Source organism: Ursus arctos, unplaced genomic scaffold (assembly GCF_023065955.2).
Source record: "Ursus arctos isolate Adak ecotype North America unplaced genomic scaffold, UrsArc2.0 scaffold_8, whole genome shotgun sequence".
NCBI lineage: Eukaryota > Metazoa > Chordata > Mammalia > Carnivora > Ursidae > Ursus > Ursus arctos.
The window spans coordinates 21622855-21648362 of NW_026623100.1; the positions used below are offsets into that span (position 1 = coordinate 21622855).

The window sequence follows — 25508 nt, forward strand, 5'->3', positions numbered from 1 at the left end:
TTCTTTTTTCTTTTCTTTCTTTTTTTACTATATCAGGTTTAGTGTTAAAGTTTTGCTGGCTTCATAAAATATATTAGGAAGTTTTCCATCCTTTCCTTCATTCTAGAATAAGTTAAATAATATTGGAATTACTGTTATTAAGTTAGCTCAAACAAGTTATGAAATCACTTGGTCCTGGTGCCTTTTCAATGCTGGGCTACTGCCCACCTTTCCAATCTAGTCTATTGTAATTGGTGTGTTTGAGTTTGCTACTTGTTCCCAGATTCATGTATTTTTTTTTAATTTTATTTTTATTTTATTCATGAAAGACAGAGAGAGGCAGAGGCAGAGGGAGAAGCAGGCTCCCCTTGGAGCAGGGAGCCTGATGCAGGACTGGATCCTGGGACCCTGGGATCATGACCTGAGCTGAAGGTAGACACTTAACCGACTGAGGTGCCCCCATTTATGTTTTCTTAGGAAATTATCCAGTTTTTCTAGGTTTTCAAATTTCTTGCTATGAATTTTATTATTTATTTATTTGAGAGAAGGGGCGAGAAAGTGGGGGTGTGCAAGAGCAGAAGGAGGGGCAAAGGGAGAGAGAGAGAGAGAATCCTCAGCAGGCTCCGCACCCAGGATGGAGCCCGATGTGGGGCCCAATCTCATGACCCTGAGATCATGACTTGAGCCGAAATCAAAGGTCAGATGCTTAACTGAGCCACCCAGGTGCCTCTGGATTCTATATTTTAGAAGTCTCTTTTGTATCTGCGGTTATATATCTTTTGAAAATTCCTAATCTTATGTAATTTATTCTTGCCTCCTGTTTTTGGTTTTCTGTTCATTAATTTCAACCTTCATCTTTACTAATTCCCTCTTTATTTCTTTTTGATCCTTCTCTAAGTCTTCAACATGAACTGTAGTTTCCTTTAGTTTTAGTCTTTTTAAAAAGTTAATAATGAAGGCGATTAGGCATTTCATCCTGAATACAGCTTTTGGATTGTTCCATAGATTTTGGTAAAAAGTGTTCTTTTCATTGCTTTCAGGCTATTTGTAATTTCATTTTTAATTCCTCTTTGAATAATAACCAGTGGTCTTCTGGGTATATGTTTTTTTAAATATCCAGTGTCCCTCTCTGTCTTTAATAATGCTTTTTGCCTTAAAGTTACTTTATCTGATATTAATGGTTATACACACTTTCTCTCTGTGTTCCTAGAGAATATCTTTTTTTCATTGTATTATTTTCAATGTTTCTTTCTCGTTGTGTGGTTTTGCTTGTTTTTATTGAAGTAGTTGATGGACAATATTATATTAGTTCCAAGTGTATCTCATTATGTTTTATATGTGTCCCTTGCAAGCAGCATATAGTTGGGTTTTGTTTCTTTATGCAGACACATAACCTTTGTTTTTAAATTAACGTATTTATCCATTTAAGCTTAATGGAATTACTCACATTTAGAATTAAATTTATATCTTACTATGTTTTTCCCCCTTGTTTTTATTAGTTTTGCTTTCCTTTTCTTCTGTCTAGCCTTCATTTAAATTGACTGTTTTTTATTATTCCATTTTTTTTCTCTGTTAGGTTAGAAGTTGTATATTCTTTTGTTTCTTTTACTAATATTTTCCTACAGGTACAACACACAACCATAACTGGTCACACTTTGATATTAATTGATGTCTTTACTCTCTTCCCTAACAATGTGAGATCTACAGTGCCCTTTAAGTCCATTTACCTCACTATTTATTTAGATGCTAATTTCAAAGATCTATTTTAAAGCTCATAAGAAATTATTTCTAAAAGTCAATATTTCGGGGGGTCTTCTGTGTATTTGCCATTTTTGTTGTTTTTTTCCCCCCTTCCTACTTCTCTAGGCTTCTGTGTGGTAATATTTCCTTTCTGCCAAAAGATCGTTCTTTGGTGTTTTCCTTCATTTGGGCTGTTGGTGATGTGCACCTCAGTTTTTGTTTCTCTCTACATGTTTTTATTTTACCTTCATTCTTGAGAAATGTCGTTGTTGCATACAGAAGTCTAACGTGACAGTTACTCTTTTCCGTACTCTGTGGATACCCTTACAGTGTCTAGCAGCCATTGTTTTGTTCGGCTGTCGGTTTTACACTTCGCGTCTTTAGAGGAATTTTGCTGCATGTAAAATGGCAACCGTAGGAAAACGGCCAGTTTACAGTTTGCGATAATAAATACAACAGTAAGCCCGTCAGTCGGTTTGGGTGATTTTCCCCACTAATACTTAGTTCTCTGGGCGCACGTGCGGGGCAGGCATGAAGTGAGGTGCACGGGGCTGGCCGTTGCCATCTACAAGGAGCAGAAGCAGGGCTTGTGCCTACGATGAGGAAGGCTGCAGCCTACTTAGGACAAAATGAGAAATGTGCTGGAAGGAAATTGACGGGCAGTGAGAAACGGCTGTCTTATTCAGTCGCGGGTCTAAGGAATTGTGACAGCTTTCGGGAGCACTGCACAGTGCCTCCGGGAATCAGTGGGGTCAGTGCGGAAAGGAAGGGACGGAGTGGGGATGTGAGGCATCTCTGAGGTTTCCCGCCCCACTGCGAGTGAAGGGCTAGTGTGGATGGGCTCTTTCACTGACTTTTTTTCTGTGTCCAGTGGTTCTTTAACTGGACTTCATCTGAGTATTGCTAAGTGGAACTTCCTCCAGCTGTCTGAAAAATTAATGAGATTTTGCACATTTTGGTGTTGCCATGATTTTCTTTTTTTACTGCTTTTTATTACGGAATTCTCAAACCTATCCACGAATAGAGAGAATGGGACAACGAACCCCACGTGTCTATTACCCAGCTTCAGTAACAATTTCTTTTTCTAAAAAAAAGATTTTATTTATTTGTCAGAGAGAGTGCGTGAGCATAAGCAGGGGGAGCAGCAGGCAGAGGGAGAAGCAGGCTCCCTGCTGAGCAAGGAGCCCCATGGGGGACTTGATCCCAGCACCCTGGGATCATAACCTGAGCTGAAGGCAGAGGCTTAACCGACTGAGCCACCCAGGTGTCCCAGTTTCTGGCATTCTTATTCTACATAGTCCTCCAACTTTTCTTTTGCTTTTCTCATTGTTAGAGTATTTAAAGCCAATTTCCCGCATCGTATTATGCACCTGTAAATTAGGTTGAATAATGTGAAACTGCCAACGTTTGACAACATTTTGAGGTACAGAACGGCAATTTCACATTTATCAGTCTGAAATTTTGACTGTTTTTCTTTAACAGAAACTCTATGCGCCTGTCAATATATTTTTCTAAACCCACAGCAGATCTATCTCCAAATGTCAAAGTGCGTTGTCTGTTGCGCCTCCCCGAGACTTGTCTTCTTCCCACGGTGGGTCTCTGCCTGCTGGACAGCTGTCATTCTGATGCTTCCGTTTATCCCTTTCCTGTGAAATGGGTTCCTGTTTCCTCAATCATATTTTCATCGTCTTTGGTTTATTTCTTTGTTTTGCTGAAGCATAATTCTCCCTAAGCTTCCCCAGGAAAGGTATGGGAGAGACAAAAAGTTTGTACCCTTGTCTGCCTTCGTTTGCCCTCATACTTGATTGATTGTTCAAGTTACAAGCACCAACTCTTGATTTCCCCTCAGGTCATGGTCTCAGGGTCGTGAGATCGAGCCCCGTGCTGGGCTCCACATTCAGCGGGGAGTCTGCTGGAGACTCTCTCTCCCTCTCCCTCTGCCCCTCCCTCTGCTTGTGCACGTGTTCTCTCTCGCAAATAAATAAATCTTTAAAAAGAAATTCTATGCCCCCAGATCATTGCCCACTCAGAATTTTGAGGGCATAGCTCCATGACTTTTTGTGCTGCTGTCAAGAGATCTGATGTCATTCTCACACAAAGGAGTGGAAATTATGTTTTTTCCTCTCAGAGAGCTTTTTCACAGTCATCTGTCTTTGTGTTTGCTTTAATTTCACTTTAAGTGCTGGTCTCTCGGAGGAGGAGGAGAATTGTCTCTGACGATTTCTTGCCCATTCTCCTCTTTGGAAACTTGTGTGTGGGCCTGATGCTCTAATTTTCATTTTTTTCTCACCTAGTTTCCAAACTTTGTTACGTGGAAATTGTCTCACTTTTGTTTTCCAACTTTCTGATGAATTTTGTTTCTGCTTCATAGCATCCTGTTCTTGTTTTCTTCAGATCTCCCTGAGGGTAGTGTGTGTGTGTGTGTGTGTGTGTGTGTCTGTTTTGTTATCTTCTGCTTTTTGCATTGTTTCTGTTTCCTCTAAGTTCCTTCTTTTTTCTCCCACCCTTCCTTGCCTTTCCTTGTTTTTTTGTTTGCTTGTTTTGCTTCTCTGCTTGTTATACTTTCCTTACAATCATATTTTCAGTAACTGCCTCATAAATATGAACAGACAGCCAAGAATAAACAGACTTTTAAGGAAAATTTCCAACATGTAATTATAAACTGTTGGCTGGAGGAATGGTGGTGATTCGGGGAGAGATGGCCTTTTTGTTGGCAAACCTCCAAAATGTTAAATCTGTAGGTCTCGTCTCCTGTTTCTCCTGGTGCCTCCAGATGCGAAGTCTCCCGTGGTGGAGGCAGGAGGAAAGCTGACTGGCTGAGCTTAGCTCTGAGGCACTTAGGCTGAAGCGGCTTTTGTTTTTCTGTGTAGTGACTTATCCTACATCTGCTTTCCTTTGAATTTATTGAAATCTCTTGCTTAGGTTATAGTTCTGTATCAGCTGGAACTATTTGCAGCTGCAAGTTACTAGAAAAACTTAGAGTATAAAACAAACGGGTTCATTTTTCTCAGTAACAAGAAGTCGGGGGGTCGATGGTTACTGTCCTTGGTTCGGCAGCTCAGTGATATCAGGGTCAACATCTCTGTGATTCTCTCAGCCTAAAGGGAAAGTGCAGCTGCACAGAATATCCGTAATTAAGGCCTGAAGAAGGCAAGAAGGGATAATGGTTGTGTTGCTTTCCCCCTACTTGCCCAAACAGACATCTGCGAGTGTTCCACGGGCTCACATGTGGTCATATAAATACTCTTTGCTACAAAGAAGACTGGGAAATGGGTTTGGCGTATTGGTTCCCTGAACAAAATTGGTGTTCTCTTGGCCAGGAGGAAGGGAAGGATAATGGGTGGTAGGTAAGCCGTGAACAATGTCTGCTACATTTTTTTGTATTTTGATGCTATCATCTTAATGGGGTTTCAGGTAAAAGGAGATAAACATGCCGTGTTTACTTGCACAGTGAAGATGCAGTGAGCAAATCCCCATAAAACACTTAGCACAGAGCCTGGCACAGAATCAGTCATAAATAAACCGTTGCTATTGTTAAGTGGTCCATGGTGCCCCATCTTTGCACATGTTTTAGTGGCAGTTGGACCGGCCAGGTGGAAATGCCACTAGGCTCTTGGATATATGGGTCATCCCTGCAGAGAAACTGGGCTAGAGAAATAAATTTGGTTGTCATCACTATGTGGGTAGCATTTGAAGTTCTGTTCATGGATGGGATTATCCAGGGAGAGCTTTTGTGATGACAAGCAAGTGGGAAGCACACATCAGAGAATGCAAATCAAGGTTAGCCAACATGATAAATTGGGACGTCACTACAAATAAACATGTTTAGATTCTGGAGCGTGAATTTATTCTTCTAGCGTCTCCTTTGTGCAATGTATCGTTTAAAGTACTGAATTACCAAAAAATTAAGCCACAGTTGAGAGAAATTATAGAAATAGGTGGTAAGGTTGACTAAACGTGGTATATTTATAGTTAAATAAATAGGCCTTATTTTCTTCCAGTTATTCAAAAACTTTACTTAAGAATGCTGACATCAAAAATCAGAATTAAATTGTCTGTAGAAACATGGGTGTGGTTTCTTCCTAAGTTATTGAAAAGTGGCATTCAGCAGGGACCGTCATTTCGAGGTGGCCTGGCCAGGACTGTGCAGCTCTGCTCCGTTCTTGCAGAGGAGCCGGCAGCATCCCAGGACACGCTGCAGAGCCGTGTGCTTCCTTCCCCTTCTGTGTTTCATTTGCTCGGAGGAAATGACTGATGGCTTTCTTCTGCAAATTGCACTATATGATTCCAATTGTGGCGGCAAGATCTGCCAACATTTTTTGATGTGTAGAAACCATTTGAGTCTATTGTGTTAGTAAATCTACTTCCCCTCTCCGCCCCCCAAATTCAACAAAAATATTTTCTATTTCTTGGTAATCATTTAAAATTAATGTATAGAGTTAGGATTCTGGGTATAAACTTTTGACTAAATCTATATAAAATACATTTTTTCTTAGAAACTGAATGGTAATTCTGTAAAAAAAAAAAAAAAAAAAACAACCACCACCCTCAAAACACAAAAAAACTGAAAAACATTTGCATTTGGAGCCATTGAGCCAAATTCTAAAATTAAAATTACATCTTGATTGGTACATATTTTTAAAACCGTATGTCCTGTATCTGTACTCTGCACTTGAAAGCGTCATTGATGGGCTGGAGTATGTACTCTAGACGGTGAGCAACAGATATGTGGTCTGGAGAACTATCACAATACGGAGAATGGTTGAAGGCCCTGAGGATATTTAGACTGGAGAAAAGAATACTTGGGGGAATCATGATCGTTTACTTCAAGTATTTGAAGGGCTGGTATATGGGTAAAGATAAATGTTCTCTGTTTTTCCAGAAGGTGATAATTTTGGGTATAGCAATGGTGAATTTGTTTATTTCAGTTCACCTTGACAAAGAATTTTCCCATAAAGGCATCTAATATGTCTGATGGAATTTTAGCCATGACTAGAAGTGGTCTACAGGAGGGATGGGCATACTATATAGCCTTTGGGCCAGATTTGGCCCACTGCCTGTTTCGTAAATAAAGGTTTATGGGAGCACAGCCATGCCCATTCATGTTTTGTCTGCTGTTGCTTTTGTGTTACCTTGGCAGACTTAGCAATCGGAACAGACACCGGATGACCACAAAACCTCAAATATTCACTGTCTGTCCCCAGAAAGAGTCTGCCGGCCCGTGTGTAGACGGCAGACAAGTCAAGGGTGTTGTAGGTGATCCAACTCACTGGATGGTAAGTTAGTGTAGGTGACCTAGGTCCTGTCCAACTAAGCTTCTGTGGTTCTCTACGGAGTTGAGAGTCTACATGGACTTAAAACGGGTTCTTAGTTTAAGAGTTAGAAGTAGAATAGAGGTGTATTCACCAATATCCTTGTGTTTATCTCTTCCTCGGATATTACCATTTGTGTGAGATGTGAATTTCAACAGCCTTCTGCTCTAACTATGAAATGTCATTGTTTTGAACTTCCATCTGTTACAGTAGTGGATTGGAATGAAGCAGTGGATTTTGTAAACAATTAGGTAGTGTCAGATTCAAAGTTATTTAAAATTTTTAAAAATACCTTTTCTCTGGCAGACCCTCATTGGCATGAATTTCTGTGTAATCGGAATTGCTAGTTTTTCCTAACTTTTTCATCTGAGAATGTCAAGGCCTTTAGCAAATATTTTTATGCCTTATTCATCAGTGTTTTTCATACAAAAACATGGGATTATTAAGAAAGTTTCTTTGGACGTTCTGTATGAGTGTGGGGGTGTGTGTGTATGTTTTCCATTGGATGTTCTCTTGAAATACAGAAGACTTGGACGTTTTTCAGGACACAAATTCATTGAGGGGATGTAATTTTGGAAAAAATTTTAATGTGACCTGATGGATATGAATCATTCCAATGGGAAATTAGAAACATAAAAAATATCTACAGTGGACTTGGAGTTCTCACATCAGCTTTTAGACCTCAAATACTAAGTTGTTTATTTTCCTTTGGCCTATAACATCTTTATTAAAACTACTTAAATTCATGGTTTTTGCTTTAAAGTTTACATTTTAGAATGTGAATTTAGTAAGATAATCAAATTTAAGAAATGCATAATGCAGCACTAATTAATTTTTAAAAAATTAATAGACTTTATTTTTAAGAGAAATTTTAGGATTACAGAAAAATTAAGTACAGAAAGTAGAGTTCCCACCCACTCCCTCACATCTGCCCCCACCCTGTCCCCACCCCGTTTCCTTTATGTTATGAACATCATACATTAGTGTAGCACGTCTGTTACAATTGATGAGCCCATATTGATACACGGTTATTGACTAAAGCCCATAGGTTATAGTGGTTTTCCTTCTTTGTATTGTATATTTTGTGGGTTTTGACAAATCATAATGACACATATCCACCATTATAATATCATACAGAATAGTTCTACTGCCCTAAAAATCCCGTGTTCCACCTATTTATTCTTTCCTCCATCTCCCTAACTCCTGCCAACCAGTCCTGGCTTTACAGTCTCCGTAGTTTCACTTTTTCCATAATGTCATGTGGTTGGAATCCTATAGTATTCAGCCTTTTCAGATGGGCTACTTTCACTTAGAAATATGCCTCTAAGATTCCTCCACGTCTTTTCATGGACTGGGAGTTCGTTCCTTCTTTTGGTGTGTGTGTGTGTGTGTGTGTGTGTGGCCTTGGAGTTTATTTCAAAAAACAGATTTTGGTTAGATGGTAATTGTATACATTGGATTTTAAAAGTTACAGAAACAATGACTTAAAGCTTTTTTTTAAGACTTTGTTTTTTTAGAGAAGTTTTAGGTTTATAATAAAATTGAGAAGAAGACCTAATTGATATCCCATATACACCTTCCCCCACACATGTACAACTTCCCCAGTTACCACTATCACTCACCAAAATGGCACCTTTTTTTTTTTTTAACCAAGGAGGAACCTGCATTGATACATTGTAACCACACAAGGTCCGCAGTTTACCTTAGGGTTCGCTCTTGGTGTTGTACATTTTATGGGTTTGGCTCATTTCCTTTTATAGCTGAATATTACTCCACTATACGGATGTACCACTGTAAGTTTATCCATTCAGTTATTGAAAGACATCTTGGTTATGAGGTTAATTACTTTAAAAAACATAAATAAAATAAATAAATACACTTTTAATGTGTTTATTGTTATATATTTTAAAGTTAACCTACATGTGAAAATGTGAGCATAAAATATTTTTTAAAAAGATATCTCAACTTTCCAGCAGCTTGAAACCTATTTCAGTCTACCCACTACAAAATAAATGTGTTAATTTTTTTTTTTTAATTTGCAGAAGGTTTACATGGTTGTTCCAAAAATTCAAATGCTATAGAATTGTATGGGCTAAAAGATGTAGGCCTTGCCTATTTCTAAGATCATAGCCTTACACATTTTTACTTATGTATAAAAACATGTGTGTATGTAAAAAATACATATGGTATAATCCTGTTATTATAAAAAACCCACAACGATATATGCGCATATGGTTACATTTATCTCTTTATCATTTACAAAGATGGGATCATGCTATGCATACTGTTCTGCAACTTTTAAACATTTCACAGTACTGTGTATTGTGGATATCTTTTTTTAAAAACTAAAGTGTAGCTGACATACAATGTTCCAGTAGTTTCAGGTGTACATCATAGTGACTTGACAAGTCTATACCTTATTCTGCGCTTACTAGCTACACGACTGTCTGTCACCACGCAACACTGTTACAGTGCCGTAAATGGCAGTAAATGTTCTTTTAAATCACTGCAGAGTATTCCACTGTATGGATCAATCGTAATGGAATCATTCGTCTATTACTGGACACTCATATTGTTGTAATTTTTGGCTACTATGAATCTCATTGCAGTGAATATCCATATTTATGTATTACTTTTTTCATTTATTCTATAATTATTTATTTGGCTTGTTATGTGTGCCAGGTAGTTCTAGGTGCTGGGATTCAGGAGTGAGCCAGAGATGATGTTCAATTTCTTGTGTGGGGAGACCCCAATAAACAAACAATAAGTAAACAAGATATTTTCAGATAGTAGTAAATGCTGTGAAGGGAGTGGTGGTGGTGTTCCTACTTCAGATGGGATGGCCAGGGAGGAGGTTTCTGTGGAGCTGACATCCGAGCTGAGAGCTGCACAGGTAGAGGAGGCTGCCAGTGCCTTGCGTCTGGGGGTGTGGCGGGGGCAGGGACAAGCAGCTGCGTACCAGGCAGGGCGGTGGGAGCATCTGCCTGCTATAGGCAATGAGGGTGCATGTGTGTAGGGAACCTGAAAATGAGAAAACCAACTGAAATGGGTTTACTTTTTTTTTTTTTAAGATTTTATTTATTTGACAGAGATAGAGACAGCCAGTGAGAGAGGGAACACAAGCAGGGGGAGTGGGAGAGGAAGAAGCAAGCTCATAGCGGAGGAGCCTGATGTGGGGCTCGATCCCATAACGCCGGGATCACGCCCTGAGCCGAAGACAGACGCTTAACCGCTGTGCCACCCAGGCGCCCCTGAAATTGGTTTACTTTTTATTTTCATCCTATGCCAGCAATTCTCACCAATAATAGCCTGTTCTCTGCTACCCTCCCCCCACCGCCAAAACTGACATTCTATACTTATCCCTATATCCCTATAGTTTTGAAGTATTGCTTCCTAGACATGAGTCAAACAAAGGCTATGTGCACTTCAAATGTAAATTGGTGGTTCACTTTTAATTATAAAAGATATTATTTTTCAGATAAATACTGAATAAACTAAGGACTCATGAATGAGGAAGTTTTGTTCTGTGTACTTTTGTTAAGTAAACCGTTGTATAGCTTTAGGTAATTCAAGTGAATCAAGACAATTATAAAAATTAAGAAATGGAAATAAAGTCATCCATAAACTCGCTTTTTAAAAATACAGACAAATAAATACAGATACAATTTTGATTCATAATGGAACTATTTCTGTTTCTCTTTTGCTGAGGTATTAAAGTCAAGATCCTAGTGATTTTAGAAAGTACTCAAAATTAGGAACTTATAGAGCTGTTAGGCTTATCAGAGTTCACCTAATATTTTAATCCTATTAAGGTCCTCTTGGAACAAGCATCTCAGTCAATCATGTGAAGAAGGCGTACCTGTGTGGGTGGTGGGACTTACTTGCAGAAAGGGGCCTCGAAAATAGTAATCATTCAGTTCCCTTATTGGATTATGACTTTGGGGGATAATTTTTAATAGTTAAAATGTTCTATCATGATAATGTTTTATCCAGCGGTATTTAGTATGTGTCTTCCCATGTCCCCCTGGTAGGTGCTGGGGGTAAAAAGATGATTGAAGTTATTGTGACAAGTCCAGTCTAACTGGGGAAAAAGAGGCAAACAGGTGGACTGAGCACAGGGTGGGGCCTGGGAATGGAGTACGGGGGGTGCACAGTGCAAGGGTGCCCCTCCTGCCTTGGGGAGCAGTCAAGCCGCGCCTCCCTGCTGGCCTCTTGTGCCACTGTTCTTCCCACTGACTTTTAGTCCCTCCGCCACACCATGCTCGTGTACCCTTAGGAGTTTTGCAGAAGCTGCTCTCTCTGCCTGGAGTTTTTTCTCTGATTAGTCCCATTAGACCCTCTCCGCGCATGCTCCATTTCTTCTCGACACTTACTACAGCTGTTAGGAAGGATTACTTGCTTACTCTCCCCCACCTCCACCCCAAGAGAAGGCTTTCAGCTGTAAGTAACAGGAAACCTGATAAACAAGTGGCTCAAACAGACAGGGATTGGTTCTTCGCAGAGATAAAGGACCCTGGAGGTCAGGGGATGTTGGAGGTAGTTGTCTTATTATCCGAGTCAGGTGTTTGGTGGGAAGGATTCTCAGGCTCCTTCCCTCCTGGCTATAAAATGACCGCCCCAGCTTCTAGCCTCACCCACATTCAAGGCTGAAGGAAGGGATGGTTCTGGGCCTATTCTTTTTTGTCTTGGAAGCGAACTTTCCCAGAAGCCTGCGGCACACTTTCTTGTTTGTCCACTGGCCATCTGTAACTGTGATCAGCTTTTCCAGCACCTGATACGAAGGTAAGTGTTTTGTGTTCTTTATGGGATGGTCAGTCTGGCGTGGCCAACAAGAGGAGACAGAGCAGCTTCAGAAAAGAGTTTTTATACGTCAGCTCCTTGAGACGGAGGATATGACCTGCCACACAGGGTCACAGGGGAAAACCCCAGCATCAGGAGGGAGCAAAGGGAAGGCTTGGCCAGAGCCTGTGTAAGGGTTTCCGAGGGAAAGGCAAGACAGGGCATGGTGAACAGTTGAGGACTGGGTAGTTTGAAGAATTGCAGAGGGCTTTGGGTTTTAGCTGCCTGGTACCTGGCCCTGGGATGTTTAGGGAGAGGAATATTGCGCTCTGGGATGCACGGGTATGATGGAGAAGGTGTAGGGCTCTGGATTGGTTTGTTTGCATATTAAAGGTGTACTCTAGGCTGAACTCTGCTATCTCTAAGAATGGGTTAGTTCCCCCCCGCCCCCCGGCAGTCTCCACTTTCCCCACCCCCAGCCAGAAGGCTTTTTAAGATTCAAAACCTAATATACAGAAAGTAAAAAAAATATATATATGTATATATATATATATACACACATACACACACACAATATAGTGAGAGAGAAGGGATAATTAAGACGTGTTGGGTTCACTGTTCAGCAATGTCCATCACACCCCTCGAGACCCCTTACAGGAGGGGATTGTCCTGTTCTTCCTTAAATTCCCAGTGCCTCACACAATACCTGGTACAGTGAATGGTGACACAGGTTAGGAAGAAAAGGGAAAATAAGGACGTTCCAGGAGAAAGGAATATTCGGTACAAAGGCATTGAGCCGAAAGAGCCTCCTTTGTGTGTTTGGGGACAAGTGACTGGAGCAAGGCAGATGACAGGGACTACTGGAAATTGAGTAGAAAAGTAGTTGGGGTCAAACTGCGAAAAGCTTTGAATGTCACGTTAATTTGGCCTTTCCCTGTATTAGCACCGGGAGTCACTGAAGAGTGTTAGGCGAGGGAGTAACAATAGGATTTGTGGGTTGGATGTTAAGTGTGTTGGTAGTGTGGTGTAGGAACTGGCGGGGGAGCGATTGGAGGAGTCAGGGAGGCTAATTAACAATATCTAACTGGTTAGGGTAGAGGAACAATTATTTGGGGAATTTGGAGAATGTCTTTTTGAAGTCCTCTGCTGGCACAGCAATCCTCCAGGTATGACCCTGGGCCTGCAGCATCAGCGGTGGCAGCTTGTTAGAAATGGAAATTCGTGGGCCCTACTGAATCAAAATCCCTGGGGCGGGTCCAGTGGCCTGTTGTAACAAGCCCTGCAGGTGACTCTGAAGCACCTGACACGTGAGAACCACTGCCTCGAGCAGCGGACACCTGAGGCCAAGAGCTTGATCATGTGGTCTGATGCAACCAATCTGCACGCTGGAGTCACCTGTGCAGCTTTTTTTTTTTTATGTCAATGAGGTTGGGCCCCCACATTGGAGCAATTAAATCTGTGGGGGTGGGAACCAGACACCAGTTCATCTCTGTTGCTCCCCGGGGATTCCAATGTGCAGCCAGGGCTGAGAACTAATCTTGTGGAACCCCTATTGATGAGAAAACTCAGGGCTGGAAGTCCTCTTGCTCAAGGTCCTACAGCAAGTTCAGGTGAGAGTCATTTTCTTTGCCCCTCTTTGCCCCCTTTCCTCCTCTTTCCTCGCAAGCGAGAGCATGTGTGCCCAACGGTGGGAAGGGGCAGAGGGAGAGAGAGAATCTTACGGAGGCTCCACACACAGCGGAGCCCAGCACGAGGCTGGCTCTCACAACCCTGAGCTCATGACCTGAGCCAAAATCAAGAGTCAGATGCTTAACTGACTGAGCCAGCCAGGTGCCCCACACACCATTTTTTAGGCTGTCTTCTCTGTGCTGTGATGAACACTATCCCCACTTTTTAAATAAATTGCTTTAAGAGACTGGTTTTTAAATCCTTCACAGAAAACTGAATTATTAGAGGGGAAAAATAGGTTACAGACAGGATTATAAAAAATTACTTTCTCCTTTTAGTTAACATTAATTCACACTTGAGAAAGTTAGCCTTTTTATAAAGGTTTTATAAAATTTTTCGACATCAGTGAAAAGTAGTGTATCAGTAAGATACGGGTAAATAGTGCTTTGTCATTTGTGTTCCAGTAATGAGACCCTGTTTTCAAACTCTAGGTGGAGCTCTTTGGTTTATATGTATATTGTTCTATTTATGATTTTCAGAGTTTTTGTTTAAAAAAAGGTATTTGGGATTCTTTTTAAAAAGACATTGAAAAATTTATAAGCTTTTTTTTTTTTTTTAACACTTCTCAACTCTCCTTTTCTTGTTTTAAAGCCATTTTGATAAAAGCTTACACTTTGGTTTCATTGCTTGCCCAAAGAATCCAAATCCAGGCCTCGAGTCCTTTTCAAATCCATCTTAAATCTGTATTGTTCTCTCCTAGTGTTTAAGGAATGGGATGTTTCCCAAATTTTTGTTTCTGGTAAGTCTCCGTGTTGAAATAGAATTGATGTAAGGTGGGATTCCTTTTGTTGGTGAGAAAGACTTTGTGGAGAACACAGCTGTTGCTATAGTAACTTCTTCAGCTGTTTTTACCCCATTGTGTACAAAGGCGTGTTAACAACTACCTTCCTGTAACAAAAATGAATTATTTTGCTGCCACTTCTTTTTCTCTTCCCTATGAACTAGCTCAGTATTCTCCCTTCTGCTGGGAGTACGCTTGCAGCAAAGTTCCCAGGATAGAAGGCATGTTGTTTTTGGATGGCGCAACCCAGTCGTTGTAGTTCCTGCCCCAGCAGCGTCACCATTGCCATCACCTGGAAGTTTGCTAGAAATGCCTATTCTTGGGTCCCACCTAAGACCTACTGGACCAGAAAGCCTGCGGGTAGAGTCCAGCAATCTGTGTGAGCCCGTGGTATAAGCTATTTTGAAAAGATGAGAAAATTCCATACTCCTTTTTTTTTTTAAAAAGATTTTATTTATTTATTTGACAGAGATAGAGACAGCCAGCGAGAGAGGGAACACAAGCAGGGGGAGCGGGAGAGGAAGCAGCAGGCTCCCAGCAGAGGAGCCTGATGTGGGGCTCGATCCCATAACGCCAGGATCACGCCCTGAGCCGAAGGCAGACGCTTAACCACTGTGCCACCCAGGCGCCCTGAAAATTCCATACTCCTTGATGCCTTCATCCAAAAACCCCTATGAAATCAGCTGTGCTCATTTACGGGTTCGCAAGTGCTTTTAAAATCACCTTGGGATTTTGTTTATTAAATTTCCATAGTAGAAATAAACGAATCACCTTGAGAAATTATAACCTTTATAACTTCTGAGGCTTTTATGAAAAAGTGGGGCATTTAAACATAATTATTTCAGTGCACAAATATTTGGTTCTTTGAGGATTTTGTTTAAAGGCAGAATTCTTACTGAATAAGTTTGAGGTGGAGCCTATTACTCTGTATTTCTAACAAGCTCCCAACTGATGTGCATTTTTCTTATCCATGGATTAAATTTTCAGTAGGGAGGATATTGACTATACTCAAGCCCACATATGAGAATCACCTGTGATTTATCAAGATACACTTTTGATTTAGTATGCCTGAAGTCATTGAGTTTTCCCGTATCAGTCACAATGTGAAGAGATTTCTAGAATATAATGCTGACTTGTCTAGTTTAAAGTGACTCACCCTTGTTAAATGCTACAAGAGGTATTGTTTGCCAGAATCTGTCTCTGAGACCCTCTATGCTAAACAACAAGCACACTTGTGAATTGCGTTATTTTTTTTAAATTGAGGAAACTCATTCATTTGTGGCACGATAAAACTAGAGAGACAATTCTGAAGTTTGGTGTTTGTGGGCAAAATAATTTAAGCCAAAGACAAGTGGTTCACAAACGTTGGGATCAGTCATTGCTCCATATTTATTGAGCACCTGCCACGTGAAGCATTATACTGGGCAGTTAAGGAAATCAGAAGACAAAAAGAAAAAAGCTAAAGTCCTTGACCTTGGAGATGACAATTTACCCGAGGAAAGAAAACTATGCCTGTGAAAGTTAATTACCAATATAGGGAACCTTCTGGAAAATGGTAAAGAAGTGTGGTTGAACCTCAAAGGTTGAGCCTTAAACGATTACCTATTAGCTGAGGAGGTTAAAACTATGGAGTCTGGGCTCTGGGGGTGGATAGAATTGGAATATTTAGAGGAGAATGAAAGAAGGGGACTCCACAAAAGACAAAGTGGCATGGGCCAAGGTGTAACTTTCAGGAGTGAACCTTCAGTGCATGTGGGAACAGGAATAGTTCAGACCACACAGAGTTTAGACTTCTTGTTTTGGGGACGTTGATGAAGATGAGCTGGAGCCTGATTGGTAAGGATTTAACTGCCAGGCTTCGGAGTTTTGACTTGAATTCCTTTTGTACCAATGAGCTATTGAAGGCTTTGCAGGGTGGGGGCGGTGGCAGGGAGTGAGTGAGTGAGTGAGTGTGTGTGTGTGTGTGTGTGTGTGTGTATGTATATGACCCAATCAGGATTTAAAAGAAGGCATTAAGGAAATGTGCAGGATGAGTTGAAGTGGTAAAGACTGGAGGCAGAAATGCTTGTTGGATTGCATTGAGTGGCCTTGGCAGTAGGCCTGAGAGAACACTGCAGGAAATATGAGGAAGAGATTTGGCAAAGGAGCAATTTAAACTGAAATTACAAGTGGATTAAAAAGTTGAGATGAATTCATATAAATGGCAACTAGGGGCATTTGGGACTATATGTCTATCCTTTTCAGGTCCTCTTTGTGGCAAACAGCCTTATTTCCCACATACCCATCTTGAAGACACTGTGTAGACTAGGGGAGTTAAGCAATACTACCTTTATAATGGTTCGAGATTTATATCTTACTACACTCACATTCATCTTGTGGGTTTTCTGTTTCCCTTTATGGTGCTCTGCCTTACTTCATGCAGTCATGAGTATGTTTTGCATGCTACCAGTCACAAATTCCCAAGCTGTTGGGTAGTACTTTGGAAGCAATCATCTTAAAATTTTAAATCTAGAAGGAACCTGAGAAGTAATCTAATATAACACACACACACATTCTCTGTCTTTCTCTGTCTTCTTTCTCTCTTACACTTTAGAGACAACAGAAGTCCTCCAGAACTTGAGGTGGAAGGCAACAGTCCTTGAAAATAATGCCTAGTATCACCATGCCCTATCTGTGATCAGATGGTTTACAAAGCTGTGTCCAGTCTGCTCACAGGTGCCTCAGGCTGGAGGGGTGGGGGGTGGGGGTGGGATCGTCTTGGTATGAGTAAAGCACTCTGATCTAGTCTTCCAAAGAGTCTCCCTCCCTATCCTACCCCAGGGGAAAGCCAATGCCCCTTGGACCTTAGGTAGCTCTTCTGGCAGGAAATCTAGATGGCTCTTTATTGACAATTAATGGCCATTTGCAGATTAGCTCTCCAAAAATCCCCGGAACCCTTACAAGGGTTTTGAGTCAGAACCACCCAGCTTAACTTACTGAAGAAAATACAGTGCCTTACCTACACCAGAACACACTAGTGCGAACTCTCTTCTAAGTTTGCGGCTGTGCGTTTTAGTTCAGACAGTTATGTGCAAAATTGGAGCCTTAACCGGTGGTGCCTCATCGTTGTTTTTATGTGGGTGCGGCCTCAGTTATCGTCATGCTGTTGGGTCAGCCAGCCAAGGAGACTGAAGAGTGTATTTTCCATACGGCTGTGATACTGCCTTGAGAGCGTCCAGAGCATTATGTAAAATCTTTGATACATGATCTAATGCACTGATGATTGCCTGTTTCCTGTAGGTTAGCATTCACTCCTTGAAGTCTCTACTGTAGAGCAGTCAGGTAGAGTGATGGAACTGTGGATACAAAGATGAGGACGTAGTCTCTGCCCTCGAAGACTCGAGCAAAGAGGGACAAGTGAACAGAGAATACGTATACAGGATGAAGCAAGACGAGCGTTTGACCCCAAAGGGTCTTGGGCACTGTGTCAAGGACTTCACCCTTCTTAGAAACTGAGACCCCCCTGCTTCCCTTGTCACTCTGTATGCCGAGGTGGCACTCATTCTGACACTGTGATATTTTATTGCTCCAACATGTCTGCATCTCCAGTTTGGCTGACACCGCTGTCCTTGTGAAATCTGCCAAACTGAACTAGGGACTCTCTGATTGTGGGCCAGGCCGAGTGCCTGAGGTCGATGCCTGAACAGTACTCACCTTCTCAGCAGCCAGGTACGTGGGCTGCCTTGCTTCTCCCCTTGAAGTGCTCCCGGAACCACAGACCCACCAAGATTTTTGCAGCAGTTTGGCTTTTGTACTCCTGCCCTTCATACCACCCCTTTGTTCCATTTCTTAGTTGGACATTGGCCATCCCGGTATCCACGGTAATGTAAAGCTGACTGAGAGAGCTCACAGGCGGGGAAGGGTAGCGGCCCCTCTTGATAAAGGATCATGGCAATGCTTAGGTCCCTTCCTCATTACTATATCTGTTGTCTTTCCACTCCCAGCTTTGGCTGAACATAAAAATATCCCCAATGGATCACCACTCATTTCACCAATCCTTGTTACATTTAGAACGTTTTGGGGTCTTGATTCAGTTATCCAACATATGCATTATTTCTCCCAGCTCATCAACTGAGAAACTTGATAAACCTATTTCTACATCATTGTCCAAGTAATTGATGACCATATTGAACAGGACAGGACTCAGTAACATGATCGAGAAACTTCTCTCCTCTTTCATGTATGTAGACAAATGTGCAAAAACGTAATGATTTAATTATTTTGGGCATTATATTATAAATATTTTCAAATGAATAAAGTGAGGGAATAGCCCTCTAGATTTCATAGTTGTAATATTTTTCTAGATTTCTGTCAAAAATATACTTTTTTTCCCCTCGATTTGGATAAACCAGCTGAGAAAGATACTTGAGGGACCATTGGGCGACATTTGAATATGGCCTGGGAACTAAAGAACATTAAGGAATTGGTGTTAAATTTGTTAGGTGTGATAGTAACATCATGATTATGTATGAAAGGGGTTTGTTTTTCAGAGCTGTATAGTGAAGTATTTGATGTATAAATGTTGTGTTGTCTGTAATTTTATTTACGGTACTTCAGACTGTCATGAGGAAGCCTGTGGGGGGAGAGTTGAGTAGGAGCTCCCTAAAGAGAGTAATGGCTAACGGTCTGTTGTCATTCTGTATGGATGTAGTTGTTTTGAGTCTGGAATATTTTGTTAAGTTCTAAATAACAAGCTAATTTTTTTTTTAAAGATTTATTTTAGGGAGAGAGAGCGTGTGTGGAGTGGGACAGGCAGAAGGAGAGAGTCTTAAGCAGACTCTGCACTAAGTGTGGAGCTCGACTGGCGGGTGGGGGGGGGGCTCCATCTCATGCCCCTGAGATCACAACCTGAGCCGAAAGCGAGTTGAACGCTTAACCAACAGTGCCACCCAGGTACCCCACAAGCCAATGTAAAAAAACTTACCATATTATAAGCAAACCAGAAACTCTCCTCCTGGTTCCTGTGCCATCCCAGAGTCTCACGCCATCCTATTCCCCCACCCCTAGTATTACTGTAATTTATAATAAAGTGTTTTTATATTTTGGTATAGACCTCTCAAAACTGTCCATTTTGCTGTTGGCTCTATCCAAACATGCCCAGCAAAACTGTCAAATCTGCTACATCAAAATATTCAATAAAGGGAAAAAAAGCAACATGAATGGTGAATTAGGGACCGTAAAAAGTAATGGGATATTACCAAGGCAAGTGTTAATAATAGAACTTTACACACATTACTAGGATAATGTTTAGACAGGTGTAATAGAATCAGTTATTATACATCTGCGTAGTTCTTTAAAAATATATATGGTAATCATTGAATTAAAGTAAGAAACTCCATTTAATAAAGAAGAACTGTGAAAATGAATATAAAACATTTCTTGGGAAAATGTAACATGGATGATGAAACACCAGTACTGGGGAGGATGATTATTATAGATAATACATTAATTATAGTCTGGCTGTATCTGTAACCACTAGAAATAAAACTTTCTGCAGTTTTCTGGAGAGCCAAGGATGACAAAGGCAAAATTTGTATGGCACGTGTTCAATTAAACGGCATGTAAAATGGGCAACCAAGGTGAAACACGGCTAAGATGAGCCAAAACTTTATTTTTGGCACCAATTGCCATCCCTTTAAACCTGTTGGGATTTGTAAAACTTGATTTTGCTGCCGAAAGAGCCAATTAGGAATGTTAGAGGTGTTTTTGTTTTATTTTGTTTTTATTTTGTTTTTTTACCTAAACAATTTGAGATGTTCTTCTTTGTAAACTACTGAAGTGTATTACATTCATCTCTTTACCTCTCCCCCCTCTGCCCCAGTGGGAAGCTATTTTACAGATGTTAGCCTTTTCTGGACAGCTCCAGTCGGTAATTTCAGCAATGACTGTTCCAGGGCCAATTAACGTGTGTAGCATCATTTGGGCTAATGCCAAACGGTCACTGTGTTCTTGAGTTCTTCAGTCCTTCTGTGGTGTTCTTCTTAACTTGTTGGGTCTGCCCAGCTCTTATTGGTTTCTGTAAATTTGTGGTCATGCCCGTGAGACCCTTTCCCTTCTTCCAACCTTTCATTTCTTTCTCTCTTTCTCCCTCATTTGACAGAGAGCACAGGCAAGCATGCACACAAGCAGGGGGAGTGGCAGGCTCGCTGCAGAGCAGGGAGCCCGATGTGGGACTCAATCCCAGGACCCCGGGATCACGAACTGAGCTGAAGGCAGACATTTAACCTACTGAGCCACCCAGGTGCCCCCTCCAACCTTGCATTTCTAGAATATGGGCATCACTGATATAAATACACACATAATTTTATTTGGCCCTTATATCAGAAAACTTGCTAGGCAGTCTTCAGCCTCTAGGAATTGGACTTCAAACTAGGTGTAGGCTCCCAGCTATATCTGTGTTCCTCTAGACATTTTTGACAAACAGCTCACAGGAAAGGCCCACAAAAATTAATAGTTTTTTTTCCTCTAAGGCAAACTACTGCCTTGTGTTTTTCTAAGTTAATTTTGTTTTTCAATAAAATAACTGCCCTTGTTTTAAAAGTCAAAGAGTGCTAAAAGTAACGAATAGCAGCCTCCCCTCTCCAAACCATCCCATCCTACTCCTCAACAATTGTTTTAATGATTTCTTTGGTGTTCCTTTGAATTTCTAAATAATATACTTAAAGTATAAAGTATATAGATTTCTATTGACTTTTTATTATGATCGATGAATCTGTTGATGTGTTATTATGATAGATGAGGCCGTAACTCTGTTACACTGCTTATACCACACTTAACTTTCCTCATTCCCGCAGCGTGTCTCTATCTGACTTTGGGTTAAATGAATCAGCAGTCAGTTTTTATATTCAGAGATCTCAGTGTTCACTGTTAGGTGAGTAGTCTATTCCCCAGGAATATACTTGTGAGCCCTTGGGAGGCTAGCCTTGCAGATGCCTGTAACTTGCCTCCCCTTCTCTTCTTTTTTCTCTTTTTCTTTTCTTTTCTTTTCTTTTTTTTTTTTTTAAAGATTCATTTATTTTAGAGTGCACGCCCGAGAGAGTGTGCGGCAGGGGAAGAGGGGGAGGGAGAGAGAGAATCTTAAGCAGACTCCACTCAGAGCACGGAGCCCATTGTGACCTCCATCTCCCAACCCTGAGATGATGATCCACGCCAAAATAAAGAGTCGCTCAACTGACTGAGACCCCCAGGCACCCCTTTTTCTTTTAAAGCCTAGGAGGGGCTACAGCTGTTTTTCATCCTCCTAAGTAGCCCCCAGGGAGGAATCTGGCTCCAGTTTTTATCTCCTTTTTATAATTTGGTGATACTTAATGGTATTTGATTGTCAGTTATATACAGTTGGCAAACTTCTACCCCCAAATCCAGTTACGTTTTACTAAAAACACTTTTTAGAAAACCTTTTCTTAGAGTGCGCACGTGCACACGCAAGTGGGGGACTGGGAGCAGGAGAGAGAGAATCTTTTTTTTTTTTTTTAAGATTTTCTTTATTTATTTGACAGAGATAGAGACAGCCAGCGAGAGACGGAACACAAGCAGGGGGAGTGGGAGAGGAAGAAGCAGGCTCATAGCAGAGGAGCCTGATGTGGGGCTCGATCCCATAACGCCGGGATCACGCCCTGAGCTGAAGGCAGGCGCTTAACCGCTGTGCCACCCAGGCGCCCCAGGAGAGAGAGAATCTTAAGCAGATTCCATGCTGAGTGCAGAGACCAACATGGGGCTTGATCTCAGGACCCCGAAATCATGAGCTGAAATCAAGAGTCAGACACTTTACCGACTGAGCCGCCCAGGTGCCTCCAAAACACTTTTTGTCATAGACCAGACATCATCTCTTTGATGGGTGGAAGCCTATTCATATCTCTGGCTAGACTTTGAAAAGTCTTGAGAGCAGGGATACTGAATAGGGGATTTGAGAAGGAAAGGTTAGGATTCGGACAAGCCACAGGAAGGAGGGTATGTCTTTTATATTCTTGGTCTCTTAACTTTATCTGAAGCTTCTGCACTCCTGGAATGGAACATCTTTATGCGGTCACGGTTAACCTTTTACTGCTCCTCTTCCAGAAGGAGCCTGTTAGGGGAGTGGAGCAGTTGCATGAGGCCGAGTGTGCTGGCGGATCTCCTTTTCCCGTTTCCTGCTGGCTTTCCTTCGTGTCTGCTCTGCACCAGCCCCAGATATGGGCCCTTTAAGTGTCACAAAACTACTTAAAAGAACCATAAAGATACAGGAGCTTAGTTTTCAGTCACAAGTGGCCTTCTCACACTGAAGATAGCAATTAGGATAGGAAATGTCGTAGAAGGACGAGCTGATGGTTTCCTATCTATTGAGAGGTTTCATTTCCAATGACCGAATTTATGAAAAACAAGTAACTTTAGCTGCCAGGAATTTTTCTTTGCATAAATTGAGCAGACTCTCTTGGTGTCGCTTGTGGTTATGTAAGAATTGCAATGTGTTCATGGTTGCTAAATATGTTACTACCCTGCTGGAGAGCAACAGTGCCGTTTCTTTGTTTGTGAAGGTACGTTTTCATGAGTAGAAGAATTATAAACAAAGTTAAGTGGAGAACTTAATTTTATTTCATGTAAGATTTCTTCACCCCTGAAGTTAGTGATTCTAAAAATCTGAACAGGAAAATTTAATAATAGACTAAGTAGATCTAAGCTTCTTTGGAAGTTAGACTTGTCAATTCTATTTTTGGTTTCTTAGGAAACAAGTTAAAAACAGCTTTTTAGGCCTTAATACATTTCTAATTACATTTCTTCTCTTTTGTGAAACTTGTTTATCTTAAAAAAGGTGCTGAGTTCCTTATACTCATAGGAGTATTGGTTTTAAAAATTGATATTCCCGCCGACCATACTCATTAAAAACATATGTAAATGTTTGCAAAGGGATAACACAAAAGTCCTATATTTTAAGTAAAGCTTTTCCCATTGAAGTTGAGTATGATCACATGCTTTTACTTGTGAACTACCGTTGGAGCAACTGAAGTGATGGCCTGGGTTAAATTTCTTTCCTCTCCCCAGATCCACAACACACAACAGTATATATAACCCGTGATGGTGGATGGGTGTGGAGACAAAGTCAGCTTCCACTCCTGGACTAGGAACACTGGGCCGGACTGGTGAGGGGGTGGGGAACTGCACTGCCCTCAGCCCTCGGCTCCGCTGTCTGGAGTTGGTAGCTTGTGGACCTAGCATGTTGCAGGGCTTACTTGTTACCTTAACTGATGTCCACTGAATTGCTCCCATCATTTCCAGACACTTCAGAGATGAAGAGAGGAAGGAAAAGGGTAATTTTGCAGCCTCTTTTGGGAGTGTGAGTGGAGGGAAATGGTGCAAACTCTCAGCCTGTCTGCCATGGCGATGCCGTGTCTTTGACATTGGCCAAGTGGCGGTTACTAATGACTTCAGCTGTGCTCACCAAGTTTCAGGGAGATTGTTAGCGTCCCTGACAAGCTCTGAAGGCATGGGGAGTACATATGCTGTTCTATCACCTTCTCCCCGTTGGCCATCCGCCTGCTCCGTTGGCCTCTTCTTGCTCCCTCAATACTGCAAGCTTGGAGGGTCCCCATCTTCACAGGGTTATCCCCTTGTCATTTAGTGCTCCATTCAAATATCCCTTCCTCAGGTTTGTGGGGCATTCCATCTAAGTAGGCCTGGTGTCGCTCTCTGTCACCTTAGCCTTATTTTCACCATGGCACTTACTGCCGTTGGGTATTTTTGTGTTTGTTTTTCTCTATCTCCTTTCAGAATCTAAGCTCCGTGAGAATTGAGCATATATTCTGGCTGGTTCAATGGTATATCACCATTATCAAGGGAAGGGTTTCAGCATTTTTTTTTTCCTGTAAAGGATCAGATAACAAGTATTTAAGGCTTCATGGGCCAAATAGTCTCTGTCACAACTACTCAACTCTGTCATAGCTCAAAAGCAGCCATAGGCAATAGGTAAACAAATGAATGAAGTTGTGTTCCAATAAAACTTTATGGACACTGAAATCTAATTTTGCATAATTTTCGTATGTCATTAGTCTTTTTTCTTAACCTTTTTTTGGTAAGCTTTATGTACTTATTTTTTAATATATGCTCTAATAAAATAGTCAAAATAAGCACTTGCCTTCCCAATACTTTATACTATATATATATAGTATATATATATATATACTATATATATAGTATAATTTTTTTTTTAATTCCAGTATAGTTAACATATGGTGTTATATTTGTTTCTGATGTATAATATAGTGATTGAGCAATTTGGTACATTCCTCAGTGCTCATCATGATAGGTGTAATCTTAATCCCTATCACCTATGTCATCCAGTCCTGCACCCATCTCTCCTCAGGAATGATCATCATTTTGTTCTTTGTAGTCAAGAGTCTGTTTATTGGCTTGTCTGGTTTTTTTCTTTGTTCATTTGCAAATTCCACAAGAAGTGAAATCACATGGTATTTGTCTTTCTCTAACTTATTTCACTTAGCATTAGATCCATCCATGTTGTTGGAAATGGCAAGATTTCATTCTTTTATATGGCTGAGTAATACTCTGTTTATATATGTATATATATATACACATAATTACATCAAATCTATATTTATTCATCTGTCACTGGGCACTGGGCTGCTTTCATAATTTGGCTATTGTAAATAATGCTGCAGCCTTAACCTTTTTAATTCCTAAAAACCATTCTTGCTTGCGGGCTAGACACAAACAGATGGCAGGTCAGATTTTGCCCTCAAGCTATAGTTTCCTGACCCCTGATGAAGAACATTGATCAGCCAACACTTATTACAATTTATTACAATGAATGAATTGGTAAAGTAGAATGAAAGGGATTTTTACATGAAGAAATCAATATATTTACTCCAAAAAATAGAATGTGAAAATATTCTTGTAAATGAATTCTGAATAAATAGATTGTTCTAGAAGGATAAAAACAATACCCACTCTTTCAGTGTCCTCTGGATTTGGCCTGGCTAACAAAATACGTGTTGCGAATTGAGTCTCAGTCATTTAGACATGCACGACTCTTGTGTTCTTTCTGGTGAATAATGATAGCTCTCAGAGGGGTGGTGTGGCTACCCACTCTCACAAACTTGCTACCAGTAATAATAACAGCAGGTTTCAGGCAGAATTCAGGCACACATACAGGGTTTTATTAA

General features: G+C 40.9%; 1 protein-coding gene across 5 annotated transcripts in view; it reads left to right on the top strand.

The window, feature by feature from the left end:
- The window catches only part of ACYP2 (acylphosphatase 2), a 180248-nt gene that overhangs the window by 48668 nt on the left and 106072 nt on the right, over positions 1–25508 (top strand). Inside the window, exon 7 of one of the 5 annotated variants that reach the window (XM_057309358.1) lies at positions 309–10617. The exons of the other annotated variants lie outside the window; for them this stretch is intronic. Coding sequence (XP_057165341.1) covers positions 309–399 — 91 coding nt within the window. The 3' untranslated portion in view covers positions 400–10617. Of the gene's footprint in view, positions 1–308; positions 10618–25508 lie in introns of those variants that run through there. 5 annotated transcript variants of the gene reach the window in all.